Source organism: Equus asinus, chromosome 6 (genome assembly GCF_041296235.1).
Source record: "Equus asinus isolate D_3611 breed Donkey chromosome 6, EquAss-T2T_v2, whole genome shotgun sequence".
Classification (NCBI taxonomy): domain Eukaryota; kingdom Metazoa; phylum Chordata; class Mammalia; order Perissodactyla; family Equidae; genus Equus; species Equus asinus.
In genome coordinates this window covers 11,968,895-11,986,803 of record NC_091795.1, presented here as the reverse complement: position 1 = coordinate 11,986,803, position 17,909 = coordinate 11,968,895, and the positions used below count along the sequence as shown (strand labels likewise).

The following is a 17,909-nucleotide window of genomic DNA, read 5'->3' as shown; positions in this document are numbered from 1 at the left end:
TAGCTTTCAGGTCTCGGAACCCCCAGTGATAATGCGCCCCCCGATGCATTTTCCCCGTGTGTCTCTCCATAGCGTGGAGGATAGCCAGATCAAAGGGAAGGTTAAGAGCTTTTCTCTTTATTGCCATTTTTGTCCACCTGCTACGCACTATATGGGGCAATGGAAGTGCAAAGTGAGTAACACTTGCCACAGCCCTGTGAACGTGTTCTAGTGGGTGAAACAGACCCTCAGGGGGATCTGTGGACTCTAGTGCCATAGGCGCTCTTTATGTACTTAGACACTCATTGAGCTTAGACACTCAGTGTCTGCTAAAGACGTTGGCACAGTGCTACTGAGGGCAGAGAGCCACATGGGTCACTCACTGTCCACTCAACACACTGAGTGAATGTCTTCAATGAAAAACGTTTGTGTTTTCTCATATCCTTGCCCATATTGGGTGTTATTACTTCCCTCTACCTTCAGATGAATCCAAACTGTGGGTGACAAGGCCCAGGATAAGTTACTTTCGCCCTGTCTCTTGGATTTCTTGCAGCACCTCCGATGGGCCACACCTGTGCCCTCTCTAGTGAGTTTTGTATGTGCTGTTCCCTCTGGAAGACCCTCATACCCCTCTTGGCTTTGACAATTTCTGTTTCTCTTCTCTTCTCTGGTGAAGCATTGTTTCATTCAGGGGCCCCTCCTCCGTGGGGCAGACAAGATTAGGGACCCTGTGATGTGGTTCCATCATGACTTTCCCCTCTCTATAATAAGCACTACTTTTGTAATGACCTCCTTGACATCCTTCATCCCCATAGATGGTAAACTTCCTGAGGACAGGGCCATGTCTGTGTTGGTCGTTGCTGTGTCTCTAGTGACTTGCACACTTCCTGATGGTGAGTGCTTGGATATGCTTGTGAGTCAATGAATGAAAGAGTAAGTAATGATATAAGTTATTTATCAGTTTCTAGGAAGGATGAGTATTTTCTTTGCAATGATTTTCTCATAATATATAGGATTTTCATCTAATGATTTATAGGCTAGTCAATCATTTTTTCAACATACGTGTCTTGAGCACCAACTTGGGGTTTTAAAAGTGAGCAGGCCACCTTTGTGCCATCTGGGCACTTTTGTGCATGGTAGTTAAAACTTGGCATTTGGAATCGGTCAGGTTTTCGTAGATGATCTTTATCGAGTTCAGGACGTTCCTTTCTGTTGCTAGTTTGCAGAGGCTTTTTATCATGAATGGAGATTGAACTTTTGCCACATGCTTTTTCTGCATTGATTGGTATAATCATGTAATTTTTCTTCTTTAGTACGTTGATAGGATGAATTACATTGATTAGTCTTTGAATATTTAACCAGCCTTGTATCCCTGGAATACACCTCACTTGGTGATAGTGTATAATTTTTTTTATATTTTGCTGAATTCTTTGCTAATATTTTGGTAATGGTTTTTGCATCTGCACTATAATTCTGCACCCAATTCCAAGGTGTGGGTTTATCCCACACACCACTAAGCAATTCTTGGACATCAGCTGGGTTTCCTACACTTCAACTCAGTTCTGACACTTTGTGCCCAGAGAGAGCATCGGATCCCACAGGTTAAGAGTTTGGTCCCAAAGGACTGCCTTCTATTTCAGATGCCAGCCGCAAGTCCAGGTTGTCACCTGTATTTCTGACTGACTGGCTATAGATTAGAGGTTCCAACAAACCCCATCCTTAGGTTCGATTAATTTACAAGAGTGGTTTGGAGAACTCAGACAAACATTTTACTTACTAGATTACCCATTTATTATAAAAGGCTGTAACTCAGTAACAGGCAGATGGAAGAGATGCACAGGGCAGGTATGGGGCAAGGGCGCAGAGCTTCCATGCTTCTCCGGGTGTGCCACTCTCCCCGAATCTCCACGTGATCACCAACCTGGGAGCTCTCCAAACCAAGTCCTTTTGGGTTTTTATGGAGGGTTCATTACGCAGGCACGATTGCTTAGATCTCTGGCCATTGGTGGGTGATTCAGTCTCCAGCCCCTCTCCGCTCCCTGAGGTCAGGGTGGGTGGGCCTGAAAGTTCCAACCCTCTAATCACATGGCTGGTTCTCCTGGCAACCAGCCCCATCCTTAGGTGACCTAGGGACATTCCAAAGTCACCTCATTAACATAACAAAAGACATCTTTTTTTTTTTTTTTTTTTTTTTTTTTTGCCCTCCTCACTTAGGAAAATGTCAAGGGTTTTAGGAGCTCTGTGCCAGGAACCGGGTTGAAGACCAAATACTTATTTCTTACTGTAAATCACAGTATCACAATACTCATAAAGGACATTGGTCTGTTGCTTTCTTTTTTGTACTGTCATTGGTTTTGATATCAGGGTAGTACGAGCTTCATAAAATGAACTGGATGTTCCTCCCTCTTCTGTTTTCTGGAAGAGATTGTGTAGAATTAGTGTTGTTTTGTAGAATTCAGTAGTGAAACCATCTGGGCCTAGAGTTTTCTTTTTTGAGGAGTTTTAAGTTACAGATTAAATTCTTTTTGCTAGTTGTTGGGCTATTCAAATTGTCTCCTTCGTATGAGGTGAGTTGCGGCCGTTTGTGTTTTTAGAGGAATCAGTCCGTTTCATCTAAGATGTCAAGTATGTGTGTAGAGTACTTTCTAGTATTCCCTTATCATCCCTTTGATGTCACCAGGGTCTGAATGATATCGCTGTTTGACTCCCAATATAAATAATTTGTGTCTTCTCTTTTTTTTAACAGTCTTGCTAGAGGTTTGTCACTTTTAATGGTCTTTTCAAAGATACAGCTTTTTATATCATTGAAGTTTTTTCTAGTTTTCTGGTTTCAATTTCACTGACCTGCTGTTTTCTTTATAATTTCCTTCCTTCTGCTTCCTTTGGGTTTATTTTGCTCTTCTTTGTCTAGATTCTTGAACTAGAAGGCTAGATTATTGATTTGAGACTTTTCCTCTTCTCTAATAAATGCGTTTAGTGCTATACATTTCTCTCAGCACTACTTTAACCATATCCCACATTTTTTTTGTTCTGTTTTTTGTGAGGAAGCTTCGCCCTGAGCTAACATCCATGACCAATCCTCTTCTTTTTTTGCCTGAGGAAGATTAGCCAAGCTGACATCCATCCGTGCCAGTCTTCTTCTGTTTTGTATGTGGGATGCTTCCACAGCATGGCTGATGAGTGGAGTAGGTCCTCACCCAGGATCTGAACCCGAGAACCCCGGCCCCCAAAGCAGAGTGCACAGAACTTTAACCACTTAGCCATGGGGCTGGCCTCTGGATCCCATATTTTGATATGTTATGTTTTCATTTTTATTCAGTTCAGAGTACTGTTTGGTTTCCCTTGAGACTTCCTCTTTGACCCATGGATTATTTGTTTGTAATAACACTATTAAGTTATAATTTGCATAATATATTTCACCCATTTACAGAATGCGATTTGATGGTCTTTAGTATATTCACAGTTGTGCAACCATCACTACAATAAAATTTAGAATATTTTCATCACCCTCCAAAGAAATCCCATATACTTTAGCTATGACTATGTGATTCCCCCATCCTGCACCAGCCCTAGGAAATCCCTAATCTACTTTCTGTCTTTGTAGTTTTGCCTATTCTGGACATTTCATATAAATAGAATCAAATCATATGTATGTGGTTTTTTGTGACTGGCTTCTTTCACTTAGCACAATGTTTTTGAGGTTCATCCACGTTGTTGCATCTATCAGTGTGTCATTCCTTTTTATGGCCAAATATTCCTTTGTGAGGTTTTGCCACATTTTGTTTATCCATTCATCATTTCATGGGCATTTGGGTTGTTTCCAACCTCTTGGCTATTATGAATAATGCTGTTATGAACATTTTGTCTATAAGTTTTTGCGTGCACAGATTCTCATTTCTTTTGAGTGAAATTTGTAGGCCAAATGATAAGTCTATGTTTAACTTTTTGAGGAACTGCCAGGCTTTTTGCCAGAGTGGCTGTACAATTTATATTCCCACCAGCAGTGTATGAGGGTTCTGATTGCTCCACATCCTTGCGAACATTTGTTATTATCTGTCTTTTTGATTACAGCCATCCTAATGGATGTGAAGACTCATAGATTATTTAGAAGTGTGTTGCTGAGTCTCCAAGTTTAGAGATTCTGCTGCTTTCTGTTTGTTATTGATTTCTAATTTGACTTTGTTGTGGTTAGAGAATATACTCTGTTTGATTTCAGTTAAGTTTGTTGAAGTTTGTTTTTATGGCCCAGGATATGTTTTCTTGGTACATGTTCCGTGGAGTCTTGACAAGAATGTGTAATCTGTTGGTGGTTGGCATCTTCTATAGAATTCGATGCTGTTGGTTGATGGTCTAGTTATTCCATCAATTATTGAGAGAGGGGTGTTGAAGTCTTTAGCTGGAGTTGTGTGTTTGTCTATTTCTCCTTTTCATTCTATCAGTTTTTGTTTCATGTATTTTGTAGTTCTGTTGTTTGGTGCGTACACATTTAAGCTTGCTCTGTCTCCTTGGTGGACTGACTGTTTAGCCTTATGTAGTGTCTTTCCCTGTCTCTAGTAATTTTCTTTGCTCTGAAGCTTACTTCACTGCATGTTAATGTAGTCACTCCTGCTTTCTTTTGATTAATGTTTTAATGATGTAACTTTTTCCACTCTTTTATTTTCAACATGCCTATGTCATTGTGTTTGAAGTGGGATTTTGGTAGACAGCATAAAGTTGGGTCATATTTTTTGTTAATCCATTCTGCTGACAGCTGTCTTTTAATTGATACATTTCGACTATTTACGTTTTATGTAACGATTGATATGTTGGGGTTGAAATCTGCCCCTTTATTTTTTGTATTGTTTTGTTCACTGTTTTTGTTTCTCTGTTTTCTTTTCCTGCCTTCCCATGGGCTACTTGAACACTTTTTAGAACTCCATTTTAATTTATCTATTGTGTTTTGGAGGGTATCTCTTTGTATAGCTTCTTTAGTGGTTCCTCTAGATATTACATTATATATACATAACAATATCAGTTTCCTGCTGTAGTCATTTACCAGTGTGAGGGAACTACAGAAACCTTACCTCCTTTTACATCTTTTTATCCTTGCCCACTCTTAATATAATTGTCCTGAACATTTTCTCTATATACCTTGAGAACCATATCAAACGGTGTCAGAATTTTGGCTTCAGCAGTCAAACTTAATTTAGAAAGTAAGTTTAGAGAAGGAAAACTTATTGAATTGGCTCAGATTTTTACTCTTTCTGCCTTTCTTTCTTACTTCCTGATGTTCCAAGATTCCATTGCTTTCCATGAGAATTTCCATTAGCCATTATTCTGGGGCAGGTCCGCTGGTAACAAATGTTCTTAGTTTTCCTTCACCTGAGAATGTCTTGATTTCCTCTGCATTACTGAGGGACACTTTCTCTGGATATAGAATTCTGGGCTGGCAGTTCCTTTGTCTGCACATAAACAATATTGTGCCACTTCCTTATAGCTCCCCTAATTTCTAATGGGAAATCTGCTAACATTCTGTTTTCCCTCCTGTAGATAAGATGTCCTTTCTCTTTACCTGCTATCAAGGCTTTTTCTTTTTCTATATTTTTGGAACTTTGACTATGATGTGTCTTGATGTGAATTTCTTTGGGTTTATTCTATTCGAGGCTCACTCATCTTGATTCTGTAGCTTAATGTCTTTTGCCGAATTTGGGAAGTTTTAGCTATTATTTCTTTGAGTACTTTTCCAGCCTCTCTCTCTCTCTTTTTTCTCTATGGGACTCTGATGACATGAATGCTAGATTTTTTGTTATAGTTCCACAGGTCCCTTAGGCCCTAAGTCAGTTTTCTCTCTGTTGTTCACATTGGGTAATTTCTATCATTTTATCTTGCATTTTACTAATTCTTTCCTGTCTACTCCATTCTGCTGTCGAGCCTAGACAATTGAAATTTTTATTTCAATTATTCTATTTTTCAGTTCTAAAATTTCCATAGAGTTCTTCTTTATATCTTTTATTTCTTTGCACAGGTGTTTTATTTCTTTGCTCCAACTTTCTATTTTTTTCTCATTTGTTTCAAGTGTGTTTGTAATTGGTCATGAAACATTTTTATCTTGGCAGTATTAAAATTTTGCCAGATAAATCAAGCATCTCTGTTATCATGACAGTGGCATCTATGGATTGTCTTTTTTCATTAAGTTTGAGATCTTCCTTGTTGCTGATGTGATGAGTGATTTTCTATTGAAGCATGTACATTTCAGGTCTTATATTATGAGACCCTGGATCTTATTCATACCTCCTGTTTTAAATGACCTCCTAGGACACAACTCTGCTGGTGGGGTGGAGGGAGATGCCGTATCATTACTGCCAGCTGGGGGTAGGTTTTCAGATTTCCCACTTTGCTTCCATTGACCACCTGAGGGGGATGCTCCTCCTTGGTGCTGCATGGGGCGGGAGTTCTGGATCCTTACCAGGTCTCCACTGATACCTCCTTGCTGCTCCCTTGTGGCCTCCACTGACACCACAGGGAAGGCCTGGCTTCATTACTGTTGGGTGGAAGTGAAAGTCCTGACTCTCTACTAAGCCTCTGACTTACCAGGGGCAGGGCGTGGTGCCTCATTATTACAGGGTGGTGAAAGTCCAGGTTTCCCACGTAGTCTTCACTGGCAGCAGGAGGGAGAGGGGTGTCATTACCACCCAGTAGTGGAGACAGTCCCACCTCCCTGCTTTTTCTTTTCTGACACCACCCTAATAGGGAGGCTGAGGTGTCCCTTACAGTCTAGACTCCCCACTCAGACTTTGCTGGGGCTGGGGCCTCAGCTTCTTCTGTGGTGTTTTCCTGGAGTGCAGCTGTGATTATCTAAGAGGTTTCTGTCTTGCTAGGCTGGCTTTCTCCTGGTCTTTCTCTAAAGAGAGCAGGCTTTTGTTGTGTGTGCCCATTGGCGTTTCCAGGTTGCTGCCTTCTTCGACTCCAAGTCTGAGATCTTAGAGGCAAAAGGAAAACCTGGGGAATTCCTTGTCATGTCGTTCTCCAGATCTGGAGTCCCTAGCTGGTCTTCCTTCTTCTCTCCGCCTTCCAGGGTCTTCCTAGAGTGGGAATAGAGAAAAATAAATACTCCATCTTCCTAGAAGCAAAAGTCAGTTCTTTTGGTTTCTCTTCATTTTCTTACCTTTTTTTTGTTTTTCTGCACAAACTTTAAAAAGGTGAATTCAGAAGAAGAAACCTGTCTTCTACCTTAATCCTTAATATACTTTATTTTTGGGTCACTGATTCTATCATGTTGTAAGTGAGATGATTACAGCATAAGATTTCCTTCTGTTTTAATAGATTTTTAAAAACTGTTAAACTCTTTGACCTTCACAGAACTTTTCACAGTTGTAAAAGTAAAAAAGAAACACGTAGGTGTGTGATTTCTCTTTATCTCCTCCAATACCACTGATTAAATTTTGCTTTCTTTCCCCGTGGTTATATAGCTTCTTACTTTATATGATATTCTTGTATCACTACATGCCATTGTCTGGACTTACTATTGGGCTTAATGAAAACAAGCAGCAATATTTTTGGCAGTGGCGTAGGGCAAGTCTGACATCATACCCTTTAAGAAGAGACAGCTCTTCTATAATATTCGTTCTGTAGAAACTGTCTGCCATTTCTTCCAGCTAAATCTTGCTATCAATTTGTTAACCTCCATGATATTTTTCAAGGAGATTCTGATTGGCGTTTATAATCTTCATTATCTCCTTTGAGATCTTCTCTTTTCTCATTGTTCTCTATCTCAGTGAATAATCCCACTCTACACCCAGTTGTTTGAGCCAAAAACCTTGAATTCATCTTTGATTCCTCTTTCTCACTTCATCCAACGCTGGGTCGCTCAGTGCCTTGTACAGAGAAGCTACTCAACAAGTATCCGATTGAGGGTCTAACTATGTTCCTTTCCAAAATTCTTCATGGCCAGACTGCACTCGTTATGTTTTTCTTTTTCTTTGCAAGTGGTCAAGTCATTTGGAAATATTAAATACCATGTAAGTTCTGCTTTGGAATAATCCCAATAAATTTTTGATGTTTCATTTACATTTTCAATTATTTTATTAAGTCTTTTGCAAACCATATAAGTGGAACACTTTTAAAACCTCTATATTCACAGCTGCACTAGTTTTTGGTGTGGTGAATGTTAAATTATCTTTCAGTCCTCGTATAGGACTAAATGTTGTGAGAAATCTATATTCACACGTTAGTAAGTTGTTGACATAGATCAGTTAATTCTACTTTATTGGTTGAATCTTATTCTATTTATTTTATTTATTTGCTTATCTTTATTATTTATTTTTATTATTTTCTCAATTCGATTCTATTTATTTTTGGAATTTAATTCTATCACTGTCTTTGTCCACTAGAGTTATCATGCAGTGATAGCAGCTTATTGATGTATGTGATCAAAACGGTATTTCTTACTATTTTCTCTCTGTTTCTATCTATTGCTCATTAACATTCTATTTTTTAAAATGTATATTTGGTGCTATGTGAATTGGAATACATAAAATCAGCAATTTTAGGCTTGAATGAACTTGTTATTTCTCTTAATACTTCAAAACAAGTTTAATGTATTCCATAAATATTTACCTTTTTGCCCCCAGCCAAATAGGCATGACTTATTTTAGACTACACTTTACTTGAAATCCAGCTTTTCCCAGAGTTGCTTGGAGAATGACCAGCCCAGAAGCTGGTTCTGGGTCAGGTAGCCTGAATGGCTGGCTGTGCTGACATTGCTCCCAAGGGTACTTGTCCTCCACTTAACATGGGCTTGGCAAATATTTATGGATCTAATAAATGTCATTCTTTTTTCTTTAACCTTTATAAAATATGGAGTATTAATTAGAAGGTTTGTGTTTATTTTCACCTAGAGTTAGTGCTCTCTCTCCCGGGGTTTGTCCTGCCTCACCTCTGCTGGGGTCCCTTTTCCTTACTACTTGTGAATTAAAACTGTATTTTTTTTGATTGAGACTTATTTTGTATGGTTTTTGTTGGTGGTGGTGGTGATGATTTTCTCTGACTCAGATTTTTACATTGTTGCTGTTTTGTGATCCTGCTTATCTGGAAGCTTCCTGTGTTGTTTCTCACTTCGCTCTCTTCCCAGAATTTAACAAATAGCTTGTTTTAAGTATAATGAGAAAATGTAGTGAATTAGTTGCATTGCACTTAGTTATGCATAGATCTACAGATTTTAAGCTCAGTGAATTTCCACAATGTATGCAGAGAGAAATTAAGACAGATTCCCTCTAAAAGGGGAATGTCTTAACTGTATTTTGTACAAGAAACCTCTAGTCCTGCCTGCCTTCCCACTGAGTGAATTTCTATTGCAATTAAAATAAAATAAATTTTAAAGCATCCATTCTCACAGACTTTTATGTGGTAGTAATGAAAAGTGAATGACATAAGTACAATGCCCCAGACACTGTAAATGGAAGTTAGCAGGAAATACAAAGAACAGACTAAGCTGGGGGTAGCCACAGCCTGGGGGCCACATGGGGCCCTTAGCCTCGTTTTGTATGGTCCAGGGGTCGAGAATGATTTTACATTTTTAAATGGTTAGACAAAATCAAAAGAATATATTTCGTGACGTATAAAATTGTATTTTTGTTTCCGTGTCCGTAAATAAAATTTTGTTAGAACACAGCCACGCTCGTTCATTTAGGTGTTATCTCGTTATCTCGGGTGACTTTTGTACCACAGCAGACAGTAAAGTATGGTCTGCAAGCCAAGAACGTTTACTGTCTGTCCCTTTGCAGAGAAAAGCTGACTCCTGGACCAAACAGTAGATTGTACCTGCAGTAGCTCATGTTCAGCCGCAGTAGCTCATGTTCAGCCTTGTAAAAATCATCAAAAAGTTCATTTTGGGGCTGGCCCGGTGGCGCAGTCGTTAAGTTTGCACGTTCCACTTCAGCGGCCCAGGGTTCGCGGGTTTGGATCCTGGGTGCGGACCCATGCACCCACTGCTTATCAAGCCATGCTGTAGCAGGCATCCCACATACAAAACAGAGGAAGATGGGCACGGATGTTAGCTCAGGGCCAGTCTTCCTCAGTAAAAAGGGGAGGATTGGCGGCAGATGTTAACTCAGGGCTAATCTTCCTCCAAAAAAAAAAAGTTCATTTTATTTTTTGCCCAATAACTGACATATTTCTCAATAATATTGGGTGGGATAATGACCCTGGAAAGGCGAAGTCTGTCTATTCAAGTTCATTTCCCCTTCAAGAAATCCTTGCTGGTAGGGTAGGGGAGAGGCATAAATGCATGCATATTTGTAAATGTTGATTGATTTGTTTTATTCTGTGAACAATGAATTTTAAGAAGCTTTTTAAAATTTTGTTTTGACTATTTATTTTGCTGATAAGTTTGGCTCTGTCATTCATAAAAGCATAGACACCTATATACAAAACCTTTGATGCCAGCAGAGAATGTGTTATAAAATTCAGTGTCTCTCTTTATGTTCACCAAAAAACATTGAACTAAGATCCCTTGTGACCGCCCTTCATTTAATCCCTTCTGGCCTGTGGAACAACTGGGCAGATCCTGTAACTGCTCTCCAATTTCAAGCAAGGGTCAGTCAGACCAGTTCAAAATGGCCTAAGCATTCATAAAAGAAAGGAGAATAGCCTTTTCAAAATATGAACACTGTTTTCCATAGTGGTTGCACCAGCTTGCAGTCCCACCAGCAGTGTATGAGGGTTCTCTATTCTCCACATCTTCTCCAACGTTTGTTATTTCTTGTCTTGTTAATTAAGTCAACAATTCAAATAGATTTCTGCACCCCAATGTTCATCACAGCATTATTCACGATAGCCAAGATGTGGAAGCAACCCAAGTGCCCATGAAGGGATGAATATCTAAAGAAGATGTTGTATATATACACAATGGAATACTACTGAGCCATGAAAAAGACAAAATCATGCCTTTTGTGACAACATGGATTGACCTTGAGGGTATTATGCTAAGTGAAATAAGTCAGATGGAGAAAGACAAACACCATATGATTTTACTCTTATGTGGAAGATAAATAAACACATAGAAAAGGAGGACAGATTAATGGGTATCAGAGGAGAAGGAAGTGGGAGGTGGGCGAAAGGGGTAAAGGGGCACGCATATGGTGATGGATAAAAACTAGACTGTTGGTGATGACCACAAGGAAATCTATATACAAACTGACATATAGTAGTGTACACCTGAAATTTACACAATATTATAAGCAAATATGACCTCAATAAAATAATTAAAAGATAAAATATAAGCACATGATTTCTTAAACAAATGACTCAGTCTGTTGCTGTTCTTTTTCTGATATTTGCTACTACCAGATTTTCTCCTCCTCACTTCCACCATGCCTCCTTCAGCCCTCTGTCCTGGTGGCTCTTCCGTCTAACTGCATACTGCGTTGATGTTGCTGCATTTCATTGGCTTCTACTGGGTGGATTCCTGCTCACTTGCCTGGGTTCCTGGTCAGGATCAGTCACACTGCATGAGCAAGGCTGTCATTGGCCTGTATGGTGCATTTAAGCCATCTCTCTTTTATCCTACCTCCCAGATACCTGGTTTCCAGCTTCCGTTCTTAGGAAGAAGAATCTCCTTTCGACACAGTGAGAGATGTCTTGCCAATGTGAGAGCATTGGGAACCTGAGACTGGCTGGCAGGAAAAGGAAAGAAAGAGAAAAGAAGAGGAAGTGGGCGTCGCCCTGAACTGGCCTCACCCATTTTCAGTTTGTCTTGCTTCTGTGCATTTCTTTAGAACTCTTTTCTCTTGCTTTTTCATGTAGAATAGGGGGAGAAAACAAAAATTTGGGGGCATCTGTGATGTCGCAGGCACAGTGGTTAGTGCTGTGCAGCCGACAGCTCCGTTATCGTTAAAGTTCTTCATATGGTGGGTGCACCTGTCGCCATTCTGCAGATGAGCAGACTGGGCCTCGGCCTGTTCGTAACCCAAACACCGCCACAGGCAGCGAGTCAGGGAGCTGGATCCGAAGCCAGGGAGCAGTCGCAGACGGCAGCCAAGGAGCTGATTGCGCTCGGACCCTGGGGGACCAGGGAGGCTGCTAGAGCACATCCTGACATACGGGGAAAGTCACGTGTAGAAGCAGGAGGCAGAGTGAGGAAAGTTACAAAGATACAGTTTTCACTGAGCTTTTTTAACTTCTCTGTTTAACAGAGAGGGTCGCAGGCCAGTGGTCGTGGGTAAAGAGAGGCCCAAAGAGCTGAATACATCTATTCTCCAACAGTGACTGGAGCCTGTTATAATATGAATAATAAAATAACCAAAGCTGCAGTGATGATTTGAATACCGACGTAAAGAAGTCCACTGTATTATTTAGAAATTAGTTCTTTAAATCTCTTCAAATTATCATGCTTACATTTTTTTGGTTCACAAACTATTTCATGCTGCAACTTTAGTACATTTTATAGACTTCTAAGGATTTACTTATTAAAACTTATGGAATTGTAAGATTCTAAGGACTTATTCTGTCATTTTAATATTATGTTCCTGTAATTCAGATAATTTTTGTATGCTGCTTTTAATTCTAAAACGTGTGAAACGCCTTCAGGATGACGCGCCGTTGCCTTGTAAATAGGGGCTGTCCTCAGCGAAGGCCTGTCAAGTGCCTTTGTGTGTGGAGTTGCGTCCCACGTTGCCCTGTGTGCTGGTCAACCCACGTTCCCCTCCTCCCTTCCTGCTACAGCCCTCCCTTCACAGTCTCTGCATTAAAGCTACAGTGGGCTCCACCTCCAAGTAGGAGACAGGGATTTTCCTCCATCTCCTCCCTTTCTAGGGGGTCTTCGTGCCTCCTCTATGTGTTTCATGCCTGTCTGTCCTTTATGAAGCCCTGCCAGATGCTGCCTCCTCCACGGTGTCCTCACCAGGTTTCCTCCTTCTCTAGTCCTGTAGCACTTGACTGGGGCTCTGTCACGCGGTGCCGTGGGTTAGAGTCGGTCCTAACCACAGCTGTTCCTTTGCTTCCATTGGAAGCTCTTCGAGATTGGCGATCATGGCGTGTTTATATCCCTCATGTGGTAGGCCCCCAATGTACCTTTGATGAATTGGTTTGGCTGTCTCTGAAGGAGCAGACATCTGAAAAATTAAACTTAGCCTTCCAAATGAAAGAATCTGAAATTAAGACTATTAAATAAGTTACGAACTCTTCTCAGTATTAGGGGTGACAGCAGTAGTCTGAAAACTGGCATGTGATCTGGCCACCTTGGCAAGACCTTGTACCTCTTTGAGCCTCGGTTTCCACTTAAATTAAAAAGGGGTGAGAGTAATTGCCTTGCCTACTCCTTCAGGTTTTTATGAGGATGAAATGAGATGTTACATTTGAAAATGTGTTGGAAATCACAAAATCGCTTCAAATATAAAATTGCATTCTTATTTAAGAAAAGTTAATGGGAGTTTAGACACAAACCGTACTGTATAAATACTGTGCACTTAGAGCCCTCAACTTCTGATATAGTTACACTTGTGCCTAAGTGTGCTTTGTGGTTAGTTTTGAGGGGATCATCTGACTTTTACATCGAAGTCTGTAAAGCCATCTACGATCAATTATGCTGAGGGGGAGATTTGGAAATAGGACCCACTGGGTCTGTCGGAGAGAACCAGTTTATCTTCCGCATGATTCCTGCATATCCTAAATCTTGTGTCTATTTGTTCCTTAATAGGCTTCCATCTCTATCACAAGTTGCCCACCATCGTGCCTGAGAGCTGCCTTCTTATAATGGTTGGACTTCTGCTAGGCGGGATTATTTTCGGAGTTGATGAAAAGTCCCCCCCTGCCATGAAGACTGATGTGTTCTTCTTATATCTCCTGCCACCCATCGTGCTTGACGCGGGCTACTTCATGCCCACGCGCCCATTCTTTGAGAACTTCGGCACCATTTTCTGGTATGCTGTGGTGGGGACACTGTGGAATTCCATTGGCATTGGGGTGTCTTTGTTTGGTATCTGCCAGATTGAAGCCTTTGGCCTGAGCGACATCACTTTGCTCCAGAATCTGCTCTTCGGCAGCTTAATCTCCGCTGTGGATCCCGTGGCTGTGCTGGCCGTTTTTGAGAACATTCACGTCAACGAGCAGCTCTACATCCTGGTCTTTGGAGAGTCCCTGCTGAATGATGCTGTGACAGTGGTGAGTAACTCCAACATGGGGGCCGCCCACCGATCTGCATCAGCTTTCTGACAGTACCGGCTTAAGTGAGACCCTGTAGGCAGAGCGTGCACCTGTGTGGTCACACAGCCCTGTGTTTAGAAGGGCTCCTTATTTGGTTTAATGCTCTATGGTCACTGTCTTGAAATGCTTAGTAAATTTTTTAATTTATTATATTCAGTTATTTATTTAGTTAGTTTCGTGTGTGTGTGTGAGGAAGATTGGCCCTGAGCTAAGATCTGTGCCAATCTTCCTCTATTTTGTATATGGGATTCCATCACAGCATGGCTTGATGAGCCGTATGTAAGTCCACACCCGGGATCTGAACCTGCAAGCCCTTGGCTGGCAAAGTGGAGCATGCAAACCCAACCTCTTCACCACCGGGCTGGCCCCACTTACTTATTTATCATTATACAGTGGGCCCTCGTTTTCGTTTTGCACTGGATTGCACCAGCTATGTAACTGTTCTTTGCTTGCAAGGCCCTGCTAATGCCAGAGGAGCATGAATGTGATCGTGACCTTTGTGTCTGAGGATTTCTCATTTAGCATTTTCAAAAGTAATGGTCTTTGATAAGAATTTAAAGGACTTCAGGTCCCAGACTTCGTCTTGAGAAATAATTCTGTCGTGTACAACGTCTGTAATACAAGTGAAGTGGTAATACCTACTAGGTGCCATTCTCTATCTGGTTTATTTATTATTTTGTGACTTTAGGCAAATTTGTCATCATGCGCTCACTTCCTGTTACTATTCAGCCAGCATCTCTGGTCCTCACTATTTCCCTGTCTGTGGATATTTGTTCGGAAAATGAAAATTATTTTTAATTCTCACTAATTAACACATAATTAGAGTCAGAGGCTGTGGTGATCTTAATGTTAGCAGAAGTTACCTCCGCCCTTACTTCTGAGCTCAGGCAAGGTGTGGAGAGAAGGGGTGAGGCAGTCTCCCCCTCACTCACAGGCCTGCAAAGAGCTCCCCCCACTGTGAAGGACATTCGGGTCACCGGGAGGTTAACCACTATGCGCATCGGTGACGCTGTTTCACATTCGCCAAGATTCTGTGGTGGTGGTGGTGATATAACCATAGCCATTAAGCTTTTGGGAATGCTTACCTTGTGCCCAGGTCTTTGTGACAAACTAGGAAGTAGTTATTCTTTCCATTTTGCAGATAAGAAAATTCAGGTAGAGAAAGATTAATCAGAATGTATTTAAGTAACTTTAGTAATTTATATTACCCTCTGCCTTAGTTCCTATCATTGAAATGTTATTCTTGATTCATTTAAAAGTTAACATAGAAACCAACATTATTCTCTGACAGCCTATATTCAGACCCTTGAACGGAATAAAATATCATCTTTAAGGATGTCCATTAACTCCATATGTAGTTAGGGAAAACTATGTGTAGAAAATAATTTGTTGGTAAGGAAATCCCATATCTCAGAATAGCTGCTTAGACAACTGTGTTAAGACAACTAAGTCACCTCACTCAAGTAACAAAATCCACTTCATTTATTCCATTATTCATTAGCAGTGGTTAGTCATTAACTCACCAAGATTAAATTTTAACTGGGAAACTGCCATAGCAATGAAGACATTTTATGACTCATTCTAATGTCCGGAGGCAGCAAGTTTTCCATTGGGACTTATGTTTAATATTACATTTTACCCTTGTTGAGGGAGATTGTGGACACTTCAGTGTGGAATTCTCGTAGTGGAAAGCAAACTTGACAATGAAATAATGACACCATGCCGCATTCCTCCCGGGGCAGTGTAGCAGTCAGGTCAGTTTCAGAGTGGGACACCACGCCTCTACCCTGCTGCTGCTTCTCTTGTAAGAGCGCTCATTCGCACACCTCAGTGGTCCATTCTTTGAATTTGTCAAGAGTCGATCTCAGGAAAGGATCTGGCTCAACTCCAGTTTAAAGTGCACAAGGGCCCCAGGCCTCCCAGAGGCACATCCTGTGCTTCCTCTCAAGAGGCACGAAGCCATCAAATGTGCTTTTATGGATGGAGGGAGGGCTGACTCAGAGCGGGCAGTGGGCCAACTTGAGAGCCTGCCATTCCAGTGCAGGAAGGAGGACAAGGACAGAGAAAGGGTATGGCTGCCCTGTAGATGGGGAAGCCCTGGTTACAAGGCCAAAGCCGGTAAGTCAGGACCCTGCAGGATTTCACATGGACAAGCCTTCCTCCCTAGGTTCTGTACCTGGGCTAAAAGCTGTGGACCCTCCAAGCCACACCCACAAGATACCAGGGCATGCCCAGGGGGTTTGCCCACCTAACAGCAGAAAATAAACCACCCCATATTTCTTTTACTGAATTAGCTGAATAGTGGACTGAATTGACCAGGTGTTAGGCATAATTAGAACAATGGTGTAAAAAATTATAATTTTGCCTCCTAGTCTAAAACCCTCAAAGAACAGAGGTCAAAATGTTTTATGGGAGATTCTTTGATTCAATTATCTGGCCCGATCTCCAGGAGAGGTGTAAGGAACTCATGGGATGCGGAAAGGTATGAAAAAAATGGACCACACTGTGTACAATGAAGATGATGAGTCACTAGGAGTTGCAATTAGGAGGGTAGAGACTAAACAGAGACAATTAATGTTAAAAATGTAGTCTGGAGGATGAGTGAAATGGTAGGTCAGTGCAGTTTAAATTCCTTCCCCAAATCATGGTAAATTCAATATTGAGCTAGAAGAGTTGAAGGGGAGAAAACATACCATAAAAATGTCTCAAAGCAAAGAGAAATTGATAAGATATAAATTACAGTCAGACTCTTTGTGCTGTGGTCCAGGGCTATGGTAGATTGGGATTAACGGGAGAAATGACAGTTGAAAAAATAAAGGTGAGACTTTTAAATAGGATTATTGTGCCTTCCCTTATAACAAATATTTTAGGAAAATTTTTCAAAATTTCTCCTATTAGGCAGAACTTGTGTAGCTTCTCAGTTATCTGAGAAGCCCTGCTGTTTCCACGGTAGTCCGTAATCAAATGACACACTCTCATGCTAATTTCCAGCGTCATTTCTAGAATATGTTAATGCAACCATTGAATATTCTAGTACATTTTCCAAGAGCACTTAGAGAGTTTCCTCACTCTGTCATGAGAAGTAGGCTTGGTTAAGGAGAGCAGGCTCTGTGGAAAGAGGCTAGGGATGTCCCCTAATGGCTATCACATGCTGTGCAGTGGAAGTTAAGTTCAGGAGGTTGGAAGGTGAACAGTGACCAGGTGCAACTCAAATTTTGCTCTTGCAAATAGCAGAATAGATTTAAAACTCCTTAGGCAAAAATTATTCTTCTTTGTGTTTAATATCACAAAAAGTGACCTGAAAGCTGTTTTTCTGGAGCAAAGCTATTCTGATAAAGTGTATTGTGTGCATCCTTGTGGTACATGATTTCACTGAATTATTGCATCTTTGAAATCAAAGTTTAAAATAATTTCTAATTTTAATGTATGTTAGTGTTTTAAAAATTAAAATAATGACTAGAGAGATTTAAAGGTACTCAGCTGTCAAATGAGCCCATTACAGAATTTAGCAGTGAGGCATCCTGGCATTTCAGTCTTGCAAAAATACAGTTGTCAAGTTGAGGTCAACTTTGCACAGACCCACTAAAGACATAACTGTAGCCAACATACATAATACATATATATGTACATACGCATATACATATATATATAAATTATAACTCCACAAGCGCTTTATAGATTCCTTTATGTAAAATTAAACAGTTTAACTGGAATGAACAACTATGGGTTATGGCCAGTCGTAACTCAAAGAA

At 40.7% G+C, this 17,909-nt stretch overlaps 1 protein-coding gene across 1 annotated transcript in view; it reads left to right on the top strand.

Annotated features, from left to right (window-relative positions):
- The window catches only part of SLC9A2 (solute carrier family 9 member A2), an 88,518-nt gene that overhangs the window by 19,317 nt on the left and 51,292 nt on the right, over nucleotides 1–17,909 (top strand). The window contains exon 2 of the mRNA XM_014854121.3: nucleotides 13,652–14,115. Within this exon, the coding sequence (XP_014709607.2) occupies nucleotides 13,652–14,115 (464 nt within the window). The remainder of the gene's footprint in view (nucleotides 1–13,651; nucleotides 14,116–17,909) is intronic.